Source organism: Agelaius phoeniceus, chromosome 9 (genome assembly GCF_051311805.1).
Source record: "Agelaius phoeniceus isolate bAgePho1 chromosome 9, bAgePho1.hap1, whole genome shotgun sequence".
NCBI lineage: Eukaryota > Metazoa > Chordata > Aves > Passeriformes > Icteridae > Agelaius > Agelaius phoeniceus.
The window spans coordinates 32,378,471-32,396,869 of NC_135273.1; the positions used below are offsets into that span (position 1 = coordinate 32,378,471).

Consider the following 18,399-nt stretch of genomic DNA (forward strand, 5'->3'; position numbering starts at 1 on the left):
AATCAGGGTGGTTTTGTCTGTTAACAGAACTTAAGGTGCAAATTATTGTGGATGCTCCATCCCTGGAAGTGTGTCCAAGGCCAGGTTGGACAGGGCTTGGAGCAGCCTGGGATAGAGGAAGGTGTCCCTGCTCATGCCATGGGATGATCTTTAAGTTCCTTTCCAACCCCAAGCCTGCAGCACAGGAGTTCCAGAGAATCTGAGTATTGCCTGAGGCGGTTTGAGAGCAGCTGCATGGAGGGAGGAAGAGAAATGTCTCCCAGGAGCAAGGGGTAACCAAGACCAGGGACACAGCGGCCTTGGGGACAGGAGTGGGACCCTGGGGATGTGTGTGAGGGCTGTGGGCACAGGACTGAGTGCTCCTGTCCCTCCTCTCCCTCACTGCTCCTGTGCAGGGACCTCCAGAGCTCACAGGAGGGAAGAGCCATGTTCTGTGTGCTCCATGGCCTGCAGCTGCTCCTCCAGCTTGCCAGAGGGAGAGAGAGCCCAGCAGAGCGTGGGGACCAGCAGCCAACACTGAGTCCCACTAGAAGTCATGGAGAGTTCATTGAATCAACAGTGAATTTATGACTAATCCCAAATCCGTTCACACCCACGTGCCTCTGTCCATTTCCATTTCCATTTCCTGCTTGGCTCTGGCCAGAAACACCCAGAAATACAAACGTGCCCAGCTTATCTGCCCTGATCTCCCAGCTCCAGTGCTTCCTGTGACAGTCCAGCCACCCCAGTGCCCCGAGTGCCCCTGCAGAGCCCCAGGACATGGGGACATGTCCCACCAGGCCAGGGGGCACCTTCATGCCCCCAAGGCCATACACAGAGTCCCCAGTGCCACCCGGACCATCCCCTCCACCCCAATGTCCCGTGGGCATCCCCCACTGACCCAGCCCCCCGTGCCCCATGGACCCTCCCCAGAGCCTCACAGCCAGCCACAATTCCCCACAGAGTGCTCCTGGATGCCCATGGACAGTCCCCAGTGTCCCCTCTGGTGTCCTGCAAACCCTCCCTGACTCCCTGTGCACCCCAGGCACCGTCCTGATGCCCCTTGACCCCTGCCCAATGCCCCGGGACCCTCCTCAGTGCCCCTTGGACACTCCCTAATGCCCCAGGGGCCCTCCTCAGTATCCCTTGGACAGTGCCCAATGCCCCAGGACCCTCCTCAGTGTCCCGTGGACAGTCCCCAGTGTCCCTCAGCCCCTCCAGGTGCCCTTGCACAGTGCCCAGTGCCCCACAGACCACCCCCCGATTCCCCAGTGGCCCATGGACACGCTCCAATGGCCCGTGGACCCTCTCCTGTGCTCCCTCCCCAGTGTCCCACGGCCCCTCCAGGTGTCCCTGTGCACCCTTCTCGATTCCCCACGGACCCTCGTGATTGCCCGGGGACAGTCCCCAGTGCCCCGTGGTGCCTACACCACCCTCCCTCAAATTCCCCGTGGGCCCCCCCATTTCCCTACGGACATCCCCCGGTGCCCGCGGATCCTCCTCGATCCGCCGCTGCCTGCCCCTGGTGCCGCGGCCCCTCGCCAGCTCCCCACGGATCCTCCCGCGATGTCCCCGGGGCCCCCTCCACAGCTCCCGGTGCCCTCCCCGGTTCCCCGTGCCCCCATCTCCCGTGCCCCCATCTCCCATGTCCCCATCTCCCGGTGCCCTTTCCGGTTCCCCGTGCCCCCATCTCCCGTGCCCGCATCTCCCGTGCCCCCATCTCCCAATGCCCGCCCGGTTCCCCGTGCCCCCATCTCCCGGTGCCCCATCTCCCATGTCCCCATCTCCCGGTGCCCTCTCCGGTTCCCCATGCCCCCATCTCCCGTGCCCCCATCTCCCGGTGCCTGCCCCGGTTCCCGGTGCCCCCATCTCCCGGTGCCCCCATCTCCCGGTGCCCCCATCTCCCGGTGCCTGCCCTGGTTCCCGGTGCCCCCATCTCCCGGTGTCCCCGCCGTTCCCTGCCGTGGGCGGCCCGTCCCACCCGCCCCGCCCCGTCCCGTCCCGGCCGTGGGTGAGTCACGGCGGGCGGGGGCTGCCGGCGGCGCGGCGAGCGGGGGCACGGCGGGACCTCCGAGCATGGCCCCGCCGCTGCTGCTGCCGCTGCTGCCGCTGCTGCTGCTGCCGCTGCCGGCCCGCGGTGAGCCGGGGCTCCCGGGAGGGCGGGCGGGCACTTTGGGGGGCGATGGAGGCACCGGGATGCAGGCACGGGGATGCTTTCCCGGGGTCCCTCCCGGGGTGCTCCTCTCTGGAGAAGGATGATGGAGAAGGGACGCCCGGGGCCGGGCTCGCTCCCACGGGGATGCTCCCGGTGCCTCCCGGGCCGTGCGGGCACCTGGGCAAGGCGACAGGAGGGTGACAATCGGCGGCCGGCCGAGGGTCCCCCGTCGCTCAGCCGGTGAGGTGGCCCGGGACTCATCTGGCTCCGGGCACGCCCGGAGCGAGCATCCAGCCCCGTCCGACCGCGGCGTGCGGGGCTCCCGGGAAAAGCAAAGCGCTTACGGCAGGAATTCTCCGCTCCGGCATCCAGGGAAGGCTGGGAGGGGGCTGAGCCACCCAGGCACCAGCCGCTCTCCCCGGCAGCCCCCACAGCCGCCAGACGCCGAGTCACACGCGGTGCCATCACCATGGGGAGCTGGAAAACCTCTCTGGATGGCCGCACCAGGGATCTGGAAACCCAAATCCCTCTGGGTTTCCAGCCCCAAAGGGACTTGCTCGCTCTCAGGTGATGCTGAGCGCTGTGTGGGCGCCGGGGAGTTGCGTTCCCAGCCGATATTTCGGGATTTGCTCTCGGGGCTCGTCCCTGCACCTTCACGGTGGCTGCTCTCGTTGTGCCCTGGCTTCAGCCCCGAGGGAGCGGCGTGTCGGACGGGGAGGGAGGGTTTAGGGTGGATTTCAGGGAAAGGTTCTTCCCCCAGGGAATGGGCACAGCCCCGAGGCTGCCAGAGCTCCAGGAGCGCTCGGACACCGCTCCAGGGATGCCCGGGGTGGGATTGCTGGGGGGTCAGGAGCTGGCTCAGTGATCCGTGTGTGACCTTTCCATCTGGGGATATCCCGTGCCCCGGTGGTTCCCGGGCTTCTGTCTCAAAGCCCTTGGGCTTTTCCAGGCTCCAGGGCCGGGCTGGAGGAGCTGCCCCACGTGGAGCGGTACGAGACGGTGCTGCCGCGGGAGCTGCCGGTGCCCCGGGGCAAGAGAGACCTCTCCGCGCCTCCGGTGAGTCACAGCCGCCCTCGCTGCTCCCGGGGCATCTGCCCGGGGGGATGCAACCAGCAGGGACCTTGTCCCACCACCAGGCTCAGAGCGGGACCCCTGCACCGACCTTTCGGCCAGACCCGCTCAGCCCCGCACCCAAAGAATGACGAGCCGCGTTTCCTTGCCTTGGAGATGCTGGAGCAGCTGATCAGATCAGCTTTTCTGGGCTGTTTGGGGTCTAATTAGGGCCTGCAGGCAGCGGGGTGCACTCTGCAGAGAGGGGCTGCTTTCTCCAGTGCTTTTTCTGGAGACGTGACCCAGCGGTGCCACCTCTTGCAGCCTTGCCGTGATCTTGTGACATCTGGTCTTTCCTTAAGGAGGGGTTTGCAGAGCCTCGTGGAGCTGTAAGCACTTTTCTTGCTGTGTTTGCTGAAGTTGGGGCTTTTTTTTTGTCCTTTGGGACGGAGAAATAAGAATCAGAAAGTTGCAGAAATCCACATGAAAGCAAACCAGTGCTGTTTTTCTTGGGAAACCTGGCAATTTGGGGGAAGGAATGGGGTCTGAGTCAGGAGTTTGGAGTGCTTGACCTCAAAGTCACTTTCCTCATTGCCTTACAGTGAAATTCAGCCATTTTTTTGTTTTAAATTCCTTTTCTGGCCCCAAAAAGCGCCGATTTTAGCACCCGGAGGCACAGAGGGACCGGGGACACGTATCCCCCAGTGCCATACAGCACGCTCCTCTGTGATTCAAACCCTTCCTGATAAGCTAGCTTCAAAAACACTCCCCAAAGCATCTGTTTTCCCTGCTCCAGAAACCTAAACTTGTCCACGAGATAAACATTCCCTGGGCTATTTAGAGACGCCATCTGTGCCGGGCGTGCGCCGGCGCCGATCCCCCCGGCAAGGGGAGCTCACCCACCCTGAGGGATCCCTCTGGAGAAGACATCTGCCATGAGCTCAGTGCCTGGGGACTGCCACAGGGGCTGTCTGATGGGTGGCACCCGGATTTGTCTTGGTTTGGGTGGTTCTTGGACATCCCAAACCTGCCTTGTTCAGGGCAGGGACTCTCCTGCTTTCCAAACCCTTTTTTGCTGGCTCTTGGAGAGAGGTTAGGTTTGCTCTTTGGTGGGGAAGAAGCTCTCAGCAAGGTTTGACCACCTTTGAAGAGAGGCTGTCTGCCTCTTGCTCTCCTGGTCATCTGGGTGGGGAAGGAGCTCTCAGCAAGGTTTGGCCACCACCAAGCCCCTGTGAGACAGAGGTGGGTGTGCTCCACGCTGGCTCCTCCTGTACCAGGAGCTGGTTCAGGGGCTGGAGTGGTTGGGACACATGGGATTAGTCCAGCAGGGGAGGGCTGAAGCAGACCAGCTACCCCCTGGCTTTGCTTAAAAAGCAAAAAGTTCATCCTTGCACACAGGGTGGAGCCCTGGGGTCTCCTGGTCCCAGCCTTCCCACCAGCCCAGCAGGGAGAGTGGCACAGCCGGGTTCCTCATGGAAAGGGCTCTGGAAAAGTGTGCAAGGCCTGTTGGCTCTTCCCACCTCAGCTTGGGTGGGATGGGACATCCCATTCCCATCCCCATGCCCATCCCCAGCTCTCTGGGTCTCTTACTGGGAGCAGCTGGAAGAAATTCCCTCCTGTCCCTGTGTTGTGGCTTTGCTGAGCTGGCTCAGCACGGCCACGGGGCTCTCAGGGCTGCTCCCAAAGCCTTCCCATCTGGAGCCCTTGCACAGCCCATGCTGATGAGGCAGGAGCTGATTCAGAGCAGCTTTTGCAGAACTTCTTATTTTAAACTTGCCCTGCGGTCGTCTCCCAGAGACGCTCCCTGACCCAGCACCCCCTTCCAAGAGCTTTCCTGCCATTCCTTGAGAGCTCTTCTGGCCTTGGGGTTGCCAACAATAACAAAGGATGGCTTTGTTGGCGGACAGGGGTCGGGACAGACGCTGTTCATAAGAGAGGAATTTTCCAGGGACCCACGAGGGCGCTGGCCTGGAGCTGCAAACCAGGGAGAGTGGGAGCAGCTGAGTGCCAGGCAAAGCCTCTCACCTGGCCCTGCTGCTGGCACTGAGTCAGCAGGGCTCTCCACTCAGCCTGGCTCCTTCCCGGGTGCAGATCATCCCCTCGGGAATGCTGAGCCATGGCATGACAGCCAGCGCTGTCACACTCCCCGGGGAGAGGCAACACACCTCATCCCTGGGGAATGCTGGCCCCATGGGAGAGGTTTGCTTTGCCTTTGGCTGGGCTCTCTCCACACCTGGATTGGCAAGGGCTGAGGATGTGCCCTTGGGAGAGGTGGGTGTGCCCTTGGGAAAGGTGGATATGCCCTCAGGAGAGGTGGATGTGCCCTCAGGAGAGGTGGATGTGCCCTTGGGAGAGGTGGATGTGCTCTCAGGAGAGGTGGATGTGCTCTCAGGAGAGGTGGATGTGCCATCAGGAGAGGTGGATGTGCCCTCGGGAAAGGTGGATGTGCTCTCAGGAGAGGTGGATGTGCCATCAGGAGAGGTGGATGTGCTCTCAGGAGAGGTGGATGTGCCCTCGGGAAAGGTGGATGTGCCATCAGGAGAAGTGGATGTGCCCTTGGGAGAGGTGGATGTGCCATCAGGAGAGGTGGATGTGCCCTTGGGAGAGGTGGATGTGCCATCAGGAGAGGTGGATGTGCCCTTGGGAGAGGTGGATGTGCCATCAGGAGAGGTGGATGTGCCATCAGGAGAAGTGGATGTGCCCTTGGGAAAGGTGGATGTGCCATCAGGAGAGGTCTCAGATCCCTCGTGGCAAGGGCACAGCCTGGCACAGGACCGTGACTCTTTCCCAGTGATTCCAGTGGGATGGGGCCTCTGCAGGTGGAGATCTCAGGACAGCCCAGAGGGAAACACTTTTCCTGTAGGAACATCTCCATGCTGAGGGTTCAGGGCTCAGCTGGCTGAGCCACAGCCACCCTGGCTCCCTCCCACTGGGACTGGGGACACAGTGCTGCTAAAATGTGCTCTGAGAGGCCGAGGGGAGCTGAGGGAAGCCATTCCTTAACGTGATGTGGCATGTCAGATGAGGCTGGCAGGAGGAAGTCTCTGCTGATAAGAGCCATGGGGATCTCTGTGGTTCAGCTGGTGAGTAAGTGCTGAACTCAGACCCCAAAAAAGGAGCTCTGTGACTGATGAGTAGGAAACCTCAGTCCCTGGCAGGGCCATCTGCAGCCGTGTGTCAGACACGGGAAACCAGACTGCTGACTCCGTCTCCTTGTGGGTGACCTGTTCTTTATCTCAGGATGTGCTGGGGATTTGCCTTATTGCCCACAGGCTCTCTTCCTTCTCTTCTGATTTCCTGTGTCTTTGCTGCCTGCCTCCAGGCTGAGAGGCCAGGCTCCCTCAGCAGGGCACACACAGCCCCTGTCCCCTTCCTGGGCAGGGCAGGGCCCCTCTGGCGCAGCTCTGGCTCCTGCTGAGTCTCTGATGGCACCTCTCCTTCATGCAGAGCACCTACCCAAGCCATGTCCTCTATGGCATCCGTGCAGAAGGCAGGGAGCACCTCCTGTGGCTGGAGAGGAACAGGTGAGTGCAGGTGGGCGCGGTGGGGTGGCCTCAGGGGGGTTTGCAGCCCACCCCTGCCCTGAGCATCCTTCTCCCAGGCCTGGTGTCACTGCACTGCTGACCTGACCCTCAGCCCAGAGCCCTTTATCCCCTCCTTGCCAAGCCCACCGGGGGTGTCACAGCCCCCACGTGCTCCCCCCAAAGCGGGGTCACTGCTGACGCCCCCTCCCCACCCGCAGGGCCCTGCTGGGGCAGCACTACACCGAGACTCACTACTCAGCCAATGGCTCCGAGATCACGGAGCAGCCGGACACGCAGGTACAGCTGGCTGGGGGAGCAGCTCCCCCATCCCCGGGGGGCCCCACCGTGCCAGGGCAGCCCCACAGCTGTGCCCTGTCTCTGCAGGATCACTGCTTCTACCAGGGCCACGTGCGGGGACAGCCCGACTCGGCAGCGAGCATCAGCACCTGCGGCGGGCTCAGGTGAGCTGGAGCCCTGCTCCTGGCTGGGGACAGCTGCCAGCCTCGGCACATGGCACGGTGACACGGTGGGACAGAGCCCCGGTGAGCAGAGTGACAGAGCCCTGGTGAGCTGGTGTGGCAGAGCCCAGGTGACCCAGAGTGACAGAGCCCAGTGACCAGAGTGACAGAGCCCTGGTGAGCCAGGATGACAGAGCCTGGTGACCCAGAGTGACAGAGCCCCAGTGACCCAGAGTGACAGAGCACCGGTGACCCAGAGTGACAGAGCCCAGTGACCAGAGTGACAGAGCACCGGTGACCCAGAGGGACAGAGCCCGGTGACCCAGAGTGGCAGAGCCCAGGTGACCCAGAGTGGCAGAGCCCCGGTGACCCAGAGTGACAGAGCCCAGGTGACCCAGAGTGGCAGAGCCCCGGTGACCCAGAGTGACAGAGCCCAGGTGACCCAGAGGGACAGAGCCCCGGTGACCCAGGGTGACAGAGCCCAGGTGACCCGGTGACAAAGAACCACTGAGCTGGTGACAGAGCCGCGGCCGTGCTGATGCAGCCTGAGCTCAGCTTTCCCTGCGGAAGGGACAATGACATCCCTGTTCCTGCTGGAGGTGCTGCCCTCGGCAGGAAAGGCTGCCGGCGCTTTGGGGCTGACTCACGGCCCTGGGGTGAGAGTGGAGCCCTGACACCACCGGAGCTCCGGGCGGCAGTGCCCTGGCTGGGTCCATCCCTAAAGGATCAGCTGCTGAAGCCCAGGACATTCCTGCTGCCCGGAGTCCTGGGTACTCCCCGTGCTGCGCTGCTCGTCCCCTCCCAGCCCAGCAGCCACTTTGGCAGCTGCATTTATGTAGAGTCCCAGAATGGTTTGGGATGGAAGGTCCTCAAAGCTCATTAAGTCGCACCCCATGCCGTGGGCAGGGACACCTTCCACTAGACCCGAACAATCCCAGGGATGGGGCACCTACCACAGGCACTTCTGCAGGTCTGTCCGTGTCCTGCCTGTGCCCCCAGGCTGACGCCTGCCCCTCTGTCTGTCTGTCTGTCTGTGTGTCTGTCCCCAGCGGGTTTTTCCGGGTGAATGAGACCACGTTCCTGCTGGAGCCGCTGGAGGGGGCCGTGGCCGGCCGGCACGCCGTGTACCGAGCCGCTCACCTGCGGGGCAAACGCGGCACCTGCCGGGAGCCCGGGGCCAGCCTGCAGTACGACCGCGAGCCCAAAATCCCCGCGGCCATGAAGCTCTACCGCTGGGTAGGGATGGGATGGCACCGCCGCTCCTTCCTGAGCCGGTCCTGGGAAGGAGGAGGGGGTTCCGTGCATCTCGGCCATGCCCCTGTCCCACCAGGGTGCTCAGTGCCCCAAGGCAGGGTTTGTGGTGGGTCCTGTGCCCTGGGCAGGAGCATCCTCCCACCCCGGGGGCTCTGTGATGCTGCAGAGCCTGGTGGGGCATCCTACAGCATTTGCAGGCAAGCCCGACGAGGGGAGAGAGAGTGATGCATCCAACTCCATCTTATCAGAAGGCTAATTAATTATTTTATTATACTAAATTATTCTATACCTCTAAAAACTGAACCTGCCAAGCACTCCACTCTGCACACAATGCACAGAATCTCATGACTGTCACCCCACTGTCCCAACACACACACACGCCTGACAGGCCAAGGAAACAAAACCCCATCACTTTGGGTAAACCATCTCCATATTGCATTCTACTTCTGCACAAACACAGGCACAGCAAATGATAAGAATTGTTTTTCCTTTCTCTGAGGTTCAGAGAACGTGGATCCCAGAAATATTATTGGGAAGAATTGTGCCTTGCTTTTCTCTGTGAAGAGAAATGTGGGGCTACAGCATCCCAGCAGCAGGCTTGGGTTTCCCAGCATGCCAGCTGGAAGAAGTCTGAAACCCAGCAAAACAACATCCCAGAGCTGAGCTAGGAGACCTGCTGACCTTGGGAGGTCCTCCAGGATCCGGCACACCCCATGGGATGTGGTCAGCTGGTGGTTTGGCAAGCTGCAAGCTGAGCCCCCCTTTCCTCTTCCCTTCCAGAAATCAGGTCCGGTACAAAAAGGTCCCCGATACGTGGAGCTGGTGCTGGTGGCAGACAACCAGGAGGTAAAGTGGGGAGAATGGTGCTGGGGGTTTGCTGGCACAGCCTGCAGTGGGGAGCTCACCCTGGGAACATCTCTGTGTCCTTCCCACAGTTCAGGAAGCACAAGGACCTGCGCACGGTGCAGAACCGCATGAAGGAAATCGTGAACCACGTGGACAAGGTGAGCCCAGGGCTCTGTATCCCCCCTCCCAGCTCCAGTGTGGGCACAGAGGAGGTGGCACAGAGCCTGGCATGGGTGGGGTGGTGGAGCTGGAGCCACCCTCAGGCCCACAGGGTGACCACATCCCTCGGCCAACCACATGTGTAGCGTGGACATGAGTGCTCAGCTCTGCCCACAAGGGAAATTTTGTTCTGTAACCTCTGGGAGTCCATCCCGTGGCCACTCTCAGGCTGGAGTGGCTGCTTACAGAGGGAGGGAGGCATTGGGCCATGCTGGGTTTCCTGGTGGCTTTGCTCCAGCCCCAGTTGTTGGTTAGCAGTGTGGGAGCCACATCCCAGCCTTCACCAGCCAAGAGAGAGCCCAGAGGTTTGGGGGGGAATCCTATGTCCATGGTCACCCCAGCTTGTGTCATTTATTGAGGTGACAGAGCTGACACTGCCCAGTTAGGAGTGTCCTGGGCTGGGCTGCAGCTCCCTGGGGCAGGTGGGACCTCCCTGCTGCTGCTGCTGCAGCCCAAATCCAGGCTCGCTCTGGGCTGTGTCCCACCCCAGCTGTACCAGCCCCTTCGCCTGCGGGTGGCCCTGATTGGCCTGGAGGTGTGGAACCACAGGGACAAAATCACAGTCAGCCCCAACCCCGAGGTGACACTGGACAACTTCCTGCACTGGCGGGAGTCGGAGCTGCTGAGGAAGAAGCCCCACGACAACGCCCAGCTGATCACGTAAGGACACGGGGCAGCCTCCACCCTGCCACCCTGCCAGCCCTGCCACCGCCCAGGGCACGTGGCCATGGTGGCATCTCCATCCCACAGGGGTGTTGATTTCCATGGCAACACCGTGGGGCTGGCCAAGAAGCTGGTGATGTGCACCAGGGACTCGGGCGGCGTCAACCAGGTGGGTGCTGTGCCCTGCCCTCCCTGCACTGCGTCCTTCAGGGCCACCCCCTCCTCCACTGGTCCCCAGCTGTCCCCCTCTGCAGCCTCACAGCTGGGTTTGGTCCCTGGCATCTCTGTCCCCTAAGTGACTGACCCCCAGAGCGGTGCTGGGGCTGTGGATACCCAGCTGGGTACCTGTGCTACCTTTGGTGCACCTGGGAAGCCTCCCAGAGAAGCTCCACGGACACAGGAGCTGGGATTTTAGGAGGCTATCAGGTGGCTGGGACTGGCTGTGCTCCTCATCCCTCCCAAGGAGGCTGTGGGACCTGTGCCCTCCCAGACCCACCACAAAGCATCATTTTTGGAGCAGCTACTTTGTCTAAACTCACTGACAGCCCTGAGAGACCAACCTGGGCGTCTCGAGGGGCCACAGGACCGCGTCCAGCTTGTCCCTTCCCTGAGCATGGCAGTGTGAGGAGACACAAGGAGAAACCTGAAGGGCTTTTAACCCAGGCTGAGCCCCTTGTCCCACAGGACCACAGCACGAACCCCATCGGAGCTGCCTCCACCATGGCTCACGAGATGGGGCACAACCTGGGCATGTCCCACGACGAGGACGTCGCCGGCTGCCGCTGCCCTGTCCCCAAAGCTGACGGGGGCTGCGTCATGGCAGGGAGCGTGGGGTGAGTGAAGGAGGCAGGGGGACAGCCCTGGGCAGCAAAAGCACCCGGTGGCAGGGTGCCCTGAGGGGGTGGAATCGGTGAGATGGTCGGGTCTGGGTGGACATTCCACCCCACCCCACCTCACTGCATATCATTGTCACTGCTTTATAATGAAGGGATGGGAATTTTTGGGGGGGCTAAGAATGATTTATTGCTCAGATAAACATCAGTCTCAGAGGCTGTGAAATTTTAGAGGAGCAAGCGGTCTGCCATAGCTCAAAGTAGTCACAAGTTCTTTGTACCAAGGCAATATAGAGCTTTCTAAACCAATGGATAGGTGCCACAAGGTTCATTTTGCTTTTCTAACCTATCACCTTTACTTCACTGTGGATACTTTTGCCCAATGGGCTTCTGCCACACTTCTACACATCTGCTTCTATTATAACTTCTAAACTCTCAGCTCACCCCATACGACCACACCTCTACATTATAAACCCTTCACCATCTTATCAATACAGTTTTCTACATTATAAACCCTTCACCATCTTAACAATGCAGTTTTCTACATTATAAACCCTTCACCATCTTATCAATACAGTTTTCTGCATTATAAACCCTTCACCATCTTATCAATGCAGTTTCTCACTTAAGGCAAATTATTACTTGCAACTGTAGAAACACAAGTTTATAGTTTTTCTGCTTAATATCTGTGTATTGTATTTTTACATCAATCCAAGCTTCTCCCAAGGCTGCAGATCAAACCCTCCAGTGTCTGTGGATTCCTATGTTTCCGATTCCCACGCTGCAGATGCCTCTGAGCGGGTGGGTGTCCCTCCCGCTTCCCCCGGGGCTCTCTGCTGATGGGGTCCGGTTCTGTGCCCCTGCAGGCTGGTGTACCCCAAGCTCTTCAGCCGCTGCAGCGAGCAGGACATGTGGCAGTTCCTGGGGGACCCCCGCACCAGCTGCCTGCTGAACGCCCCGCGGGCCGACGAGCTCTACGGGGGCCCGGTGTGCGGGAACCAGTTCGTGGAGCGGGGAGAGCAGTGCGACTGCGGCACGCCCCAGGTGGGGACGCTGTCCCGAGGGGGCCAGCAGGGGCCTGGGAGCTGCCCAGCTCCTGATGCTCCTGGCAAAAAATAACGGGCAGAGGATGTTCGTGTGTGCCCCTCCCTCCGTGTAGCTGGCTGTGATTTTAGCCTAGGAAAGATGGACATCCCCCCGTGTCCTCCAAAGGTGTCCTCCTCCGGGAGGGGACATCGGGACATGCTTTCAAAAGTGGTGCTCAGCTCTTCCTCATCTCTACCAGCACGCCAACAGGGGGTGGAATTAAGACACACAGAGAGACAGCCAGACAGGCACTGCCTCTGGGATGAATCCCTGGTCACAGCCCTGTGCTGGCACCTGAGGAATGTTGCCCTCATCCAGGGAGCACAGAAATCCTCACTTTTTCTCCTTCCTGGAGACGTGCAAAGGGAACCAGCTCAAGGTCCATCTTTTGAAAAAGTTCTTTCTGGTCCTTTGGTTTGGTGTTGGTAATGGGGATAAAGAGGCAGCAGGAAGGTGCCCACCTGGGATGTTGTTGTGGTTTTGGCCCGTGGTTCAGCCCGTGGCAGCTACACCACTACGGCCACCTGGCGACATGGCAGCCTGGTCCCCTTGGAAAGGAAGGAAAGGGTCCTTCAGGGGCTTGCAGGAGGGTTTAATTCCATCCCTGTCTCGCAGGAGTGCTCGGACCGCTGCTGCAATGCCACCACGTGTCAGCTGAGAGAGGGAGCCGAGTGTGCCCGAGGGGAATGCTGCCAGGACTGCAAGGTACTGCCGCCCGAGGGGAGCAGCTCGGCAGGCTCCTAAGCAGGGCAAGAGCCGGTCCGAGCCCTGGAAGAGTGAGAGCACCCAGGCAGTGCTGACACCCCTGCTCTCCGTGCAGGTGAAGGCTGCAGGAACGCTCTGCCGGGCCAGCAAGAACGACTGCGACCTCGCCGAGCACTGCAGCGGCCTGAGCGCCGAGTGCCCCGAGGATGTGTTCCAGGAGAACGGCATCTCCTGCCAGCACGGCAGCGGCTACTGCTACAACGGGGCCTGCCCTTCGCACGGCGAGCAGTGCCGGGCGCTCTGGGGCGCAGGTAGGGCCCCTTCCCTGCCCATCCTCCTGCCCCACCAGCTGCGGGATGCGCCTGCAGCCCCCCGGGCCAGCGCCTCGCCCGGCTGCCGTCCCCTCCTACACTGCCGATCCCAAAGCGGGCTCCGTGTGACCCTTTCCGTGTGTCCCGCAGAGGCGCAGGTGGCTCCCGACGTCTGCTTCAAGCACAACAGCGAGCAGCACGTTCACCTGCACTGCCTGACCGAGTACGGCAAGCAGCCCTGCAGCCCCAAGTAAGGACGGGGGCGCGGGGGGAGCCCCAGCCCGGCCGGGCCGGCGCTCACGGCTGTGTCCCGCAGGGATGTCAAGTGCGGCACGCTGCTGTGCCTGAGCGACAACACCCAGCCCATCCTGGGCACCGGCTACTACTCCTTCGGCTACTACTTCGGCCGCTTCAAGTGCAAGGCGGTGATCGCGGGCAGCGACGCCGGCGAGGCGGCCGAGCTGCGGCTGGTGCCCACCGGCGCCAAGTGCGGCGAGGAGATGGTGAGAGCCGTGCCGGGGCCGTGCCGGGCCGGGCAGGGTGAGCGCCGGCCCCGGGACAGCCTCAGAGCCTCCCGTGCCTGCCCCCAGGTCTGCTACGCCGGGCGCTGCCAGAACCTGCTGGTCTACGGCGACAAGAACTGCTCGGCCAAGTGCAACAACCACGGGGTAGGCGCTGGGATGGCCGCTCCCGGAGCGGCTGCGGGCCCCGCGGCACGGCCACCGCCCTGACCCGCTCCGTCCCCTCCTCCAGGTGTGCAACCACCGGCGCGAATGTCACTGCGACCCGGGCTGGGCAGCGCCCTACTGCGAGCAGGAGATTTCGGGGATCGCCGCAGGTAGGGTGCCGAGGAGGGGGCCTGGGGACGGGGCTGGCACCGCTGCCAGGTGCTGCTCCGTCCCCGAGCGCCCGGTTTGGTCCCCGCAGGGAGCGGCAGCGCGGTGCTGGCGGCCGGGCTGGCCGTGCTGGCCCTGGCCGGGGTCGGGCTGGCCGGCGGCGCGGTGCTCCTGAGAGCCAGGGCGGCGCGGCGCTCGCACAAAGGGTAATTCCCGTCCCGGCTGCGCGGGGCTGAGCTCCGGATGTGCCCCGAGCAGCCCCACAAGGTGCCCGTGTCCCCACAGGAGCTCCAGCGGGACTCCCTCCGGCCTCGCCAACCCGCTGTTCCAGGAGGGCGGCCGGGCGCGGCCGGGTCGCCGCCAGCTGTCCCGCGGGGACATCGGCCAGCCCAGCCTGCTCAGCAGCACGGCGGCCCCGCGGGCGGCCCGGCCTCACAGCCCCGTGCTGGCCCCGCGGCCACCGGGGCCACCTCGGTGCCCTCCGGCATGGCCCCCGCAGGTAACCTCCCCTCCCCTGCCCTGCCCTCCCCATGGCCCCAGCCCCTCTGTGCGGAGGTGGCCCAGCCTGGTGGCTTGGGGGGCCCCTCCTCCGGCCCTGCCCCTCCGGGTCCCTGCTGGGTGCCCGGGTGAGGCAGTCGGGTCTCTCCTCCCGCCAGGCGAAGCCGAAGCCGCCGAGCAAACCTCTGCCAGCGCTGAAGAGCAAAGCGCCGAGCCAGGGCGAGGGGCCGCCGGCAGCGACCCTCCCACCGAGCCCCTTCCAGCGGTGTCCCCCGCCCAAGGTGGCCCTGAAGCCGCCCGCAGGCAGGAGGTGACCAAGGATGCTGCGAGGAGCGGCACCGCCGGGCGGGTGGCACCGCTGGTGGGTGGCACCGCTGGTGGGTGGCACCGCTGGCGGGTGGCACCGCTGGGGAGCCATGGTCTCGCTGCCACCCTTACTTGAATTGCCGGCTGGAGCCTCGGGCCCTGCCCGGGGCGGGCACCAGTGTTTACAGATCCTCGAGTTGTGCCTTAATGGACTCGGCAGCCTCAGGGTTGTCCCAGGGGGAGCCGCCAGCCGGGGCTTCCCAAGGAAAGCAGGAGCGGGGACAATGCCAGCTCCAGTTTGGGGGACCAACCCACGTTGGCCCAGGCTCTCCTGAGCCCTGGGAGCTGCTGCCTTCTCTCCCGACGTCCTGAATGTGTCCTGTGCTCCTGCCCTTCCCTGCCGGGGCTGTGGGGAGCAGCTCCTGGCATCACCGGGCAGGAAGAGCACAGCTCCGTGGGGACCTGCCCTGGCTGGGGACATCACACAGGCAGATGTCACCCTGCAGGGGCTGTGGCACGTCCAAGCTGGGCTTGGCCTCCCCACGGGGTTTTTCTCTCTGGAGTTACTCCTTGAGTGCTCAAAAGGGAATTCCCTGGGAGCCGTTTTACCGCAGCCATTTATTTATGACCCTCATGTGACCATTTTGAGCCACTTGCTGTAAAACCAGTCCTCCCATTTTTGATATAATTTAGGTTCAAGGCTTTTATACCAATAAAGACTGAAGGAAGAGGTGTCATGGGGTGTGTCTGGGCAGGAGGGCACAGCGGGGTGGCAGCAGGCAGGGAGCTGTGCAGGGATCATGGAAGGGGAAAAGGGTGGAGCTGAACTTCCCAATCCAGTGCCAGAGCCACAGGGGCCAAACTGCAGCACATTTTGGCAGGCACGCAGAGCCAGGCTGCCCCAGGATGCTGCAGGGAGTCCCCTCATGCTCAGCACCATCCTGGCTGTGGCTGGCCTTGAGCACAGGCTCCCAGGGTGGCACCCGCTGCAGCTGAGGACATCCACACCATGCAGTGCTGCTGCAGGGGGACAGGTAGAGGGGTCCCCCCACTTCGTGTGCCACCAGCCCTAGGACACATAAAACCATCCCAAAAAAATGGTAACAAAATAATTTTATTCTGCTTTATCAAAAGAACTGAACTGTGAATGTAAACCTGACCGGATGTATCGTGTTTCCTTAAGGAGATGCACATCCAGGGACAGACCCCTTTAGTCACAGGCCATGGGAGCGGAGAGAAAAGCCAGTTCCATCCCAAAATCCTGGCTGCAGCCACGTCCCTGCTCATAGCTGGGGCTCAGAGGGCAGCACAGCCCACACCAGGGTGACAAAGCCGTGGCCACCCCCTCCTGCACACGCTGGGGCTGGGGAAGCAGGGAAGGGTGGGGAAGGCTGCTGCAGAAGGCACTGGGCACCACACAGGCTGCTGCAGGAGCTGGCACCATGGGGACATCCCCTGGGGTCCCTCAGACCATGTGGGGAGGTGGCTGATGCATACAGAGGGACACTGGGCCAGTGACAGCCACTCAAGGCAAAGCCATGGCGCAGGGAGGCACAGCAAGGCTCGGATCCAAAGGGAAGCAGCTCCTCCTGCACTGGCCTGGTAGGCTTTCCTGCTCCCTGCACGGACATCCCCTGCATGGACATCGTGCTCTGATCACTGCAGGGGAGCTGTGAACTGCCTGCTTATTGCTCCCAGCAGTTCCCTCTGCCCTTGTCACTTCCAGGCTGGCAGAACCTACTCTGTCCAGCCATTCCTGATGCCCAGTGTGCCCACCTCCAGTAACATGAAGAAAATTGTGGAGACCACATTCCTGCCAGCATTCCCTCCAGCAGTCCTTCTAGCCTATAAATCCAGCCCTCATCCCAAATTCCAACCAAAGCAGTGCTGCTGGGGTGAGGGGAGGTCTGTGCCAAGGGCCTGCTGCAACACTGAGGAGGTGGCAGGGCAGAGATGAGACTACACTGCTTCCTCAAAGCCATCCCACAGCAAAGAAAGGGACCCTGCAAGCCAAGCAGCATTTCCAGAAGACATTTCAAACACTATGAAACACACTGCCACCCCCTCTCTGCCCTGGTGCCCTGCTCATGCCATGGCTGGGCTGGAAGAGGAGCTGGGATCCTGGAGCAGAACATCAACTGAGCCTCGGGAGTTTGCAGGCAAAGAGAACAAGAAAGACCACCCAAAACTGCTGTGAACTCCCACAGTTATGTCAGAAGGGGCAGGGCCAACACAACCCTGCTGTGCCCCAGAGATGGAGGAGGGCAGCCAGGGCAGGAGCAGGGACAGCAGGAGGAGGCACCATGTGCCACTGGGGACTCTGCCACACAGGGTGGCAGAGTGGGGTGGGGTGGGGACACAGCACTGCAGAACCCACACAGCTCCTCTGGGGACATCACCAGCACAGGCAAAGCTGCCTGGGTTGAATGTTTCCCAATGGCACAAGCTAAACATATCCCTCCCCTCCCCATGAGGCTGTAGATGGTGCCAGGGACAGAAGATTTCAAAAGGTCAAGTGGCCAGAGTGTCACCACCCCCCAGCCCCTCCAAGGGTGGCATGGCTGCTCTGAGGGGACAGGACAGCAGGAGGGATGCACAGGGAGAGGTCTCTGAACATGCAGCAGGCAGTGCTGGGTGCTCCCAGCTGGAGGATGGCATTCCAGCTCTTGCCAGCTGCTTCCCCAGGTGTTGCACCCCAGATCCTCACAGAACACGAGGAGGAGGAGGAGCAGGTCCTAAAAGCAAGCACATCCTCACAAGCAGGGGCAGGAAGGAGGGAAAGCAGAAAGCAGGTTTGTCCCAGCAGATTCCCCCCTCCCTGAGCACCTCTCCCTCCCCCTGCCATGGCAGGAGCAGGGTTGGATGTATCACAGCACAGATCAGGACAGAAGATCCATCTGCCAGCAAGCCTGGCCAGGGATGAGAGGACCAGGGACAACCTCCTTGCCATGGCTGCTCAAGGACATACAAAGCAGGTTCCACTTCCTGGAGCAGTAGATTTTGCATGGAGGAGCAGAGATTCCTCACCTACTTTGCAGCTGAGGTGTCAAACATCTGATCTGCTGCACAGCAGGGTCCTTTCACTCCTCTCTTCCCCTTCACTTTGCCAGCACGGCAGAGCAGTGGAAATTCAGCCCCCTTTCCCTGGTGAATGACTTACAGGGAGGCTGGAATCTGAGCAAAGACTTGCCAGGTTCTGTTCCCAACCAGCTGCTCCGAGGTGCTCCTGAAAATCTGGTTTAGGAGGCAATGAGACTCAGCCACCCAGTGGGAGCATCACAGTCAGTCCCAGGCAGCCAGGGCAAGGCTCTTGCTTGGAGAGGGGGCTCACAGAATCCCTTCAGAGGCTGCTTCCTCCAAGTTGTTATGTAGCACTGCTGTCTGCAGGAGTATCAGGGCTGTGCAGATCCTACTCCCATAAGCTATTCCACAGCAAACCACTCCTTGCCCCCAGCAGGAACACGCTGCCCAAGGAGAGTCCACTCCACTGGAGTCCTTGAGGAGAGAGAGACAGCATCAGCAGAAACCTTCACCAAGCAAAGCTTCAGCAGCAGGACAAGGGGAACCTCCTCTTCACTCAGCCTCAGCCAGGAGTGCTGAGCAATGACCAGCGTGCAGCAACACAGCACTCAGAGCCACATCTCCTTCCTGCTAAATAACTGCACCTACCCCGGGA

At 61.7% G+C, this 18,399-nt stretch overlaps 1 protein-coding gene across 2 annotated transcripts; it reads left to right on the forward strand.

Moving 5' to 3' along the window:
* The first annotated feature begins 1,915 nt into the window (after positions 1 to 1,915).
* Positions 1,916 to 15,460, forward strand: ADAM8 (ADAM metallopeptidase domain 8). Of its 2 annotated transcripts, none has more exons than XM_054637635.2 (21): positions 1,916 to 2,116; positions 3,084 to 3,190; positions 6,632 to 6,708; positions 6,927 to 7,005; positions 7,093 to 7,169; positions 8,216 to 8,402; positions 9,201 to 9,266; positions 9,356 to 9,424; positions 9,976 to 10,145; positions 10,236 to 10,317; positions 10,833 to 10,981; positions 11,848 to 12,025; positions 12,683 to 12,772; positions 12,888 to 13,083; positions 13,234 to 13,333; positions 13,400 to 13,586; positions 13,674 to 13,751; positions 13,837 to 13,921; positions 14,011 to 14,125; positions 14,205 to 14,418; positions 14,576 to 15,460. In XM_054637635.2, the coding sequence occupies exons 1-21, from the start codon at positions 2,056 to 2,058 to the stop codon at positions 14,729 to 14,731; spliced, it is 2,523 nt and encodes an 840-aa protein (XP_054493610.2). In that variant the 5' UTR covers positions 1,916 to 2,055; the 3' UTR covers positions 14,732 to 15,460. The 2 variants fall into 2 exon arrangements, with proteins under 2 accessions (XP_054493610.2, XP_077039569.1); XM_077183454.1 differs by lacking the exon at positions 1,916 to 2,116 and adding an exon at positions 2,581 to 2,701.
* The last annotated feature ends 2,939 nt before the right edge of the window (positions 15,461 to 18,399 follow it).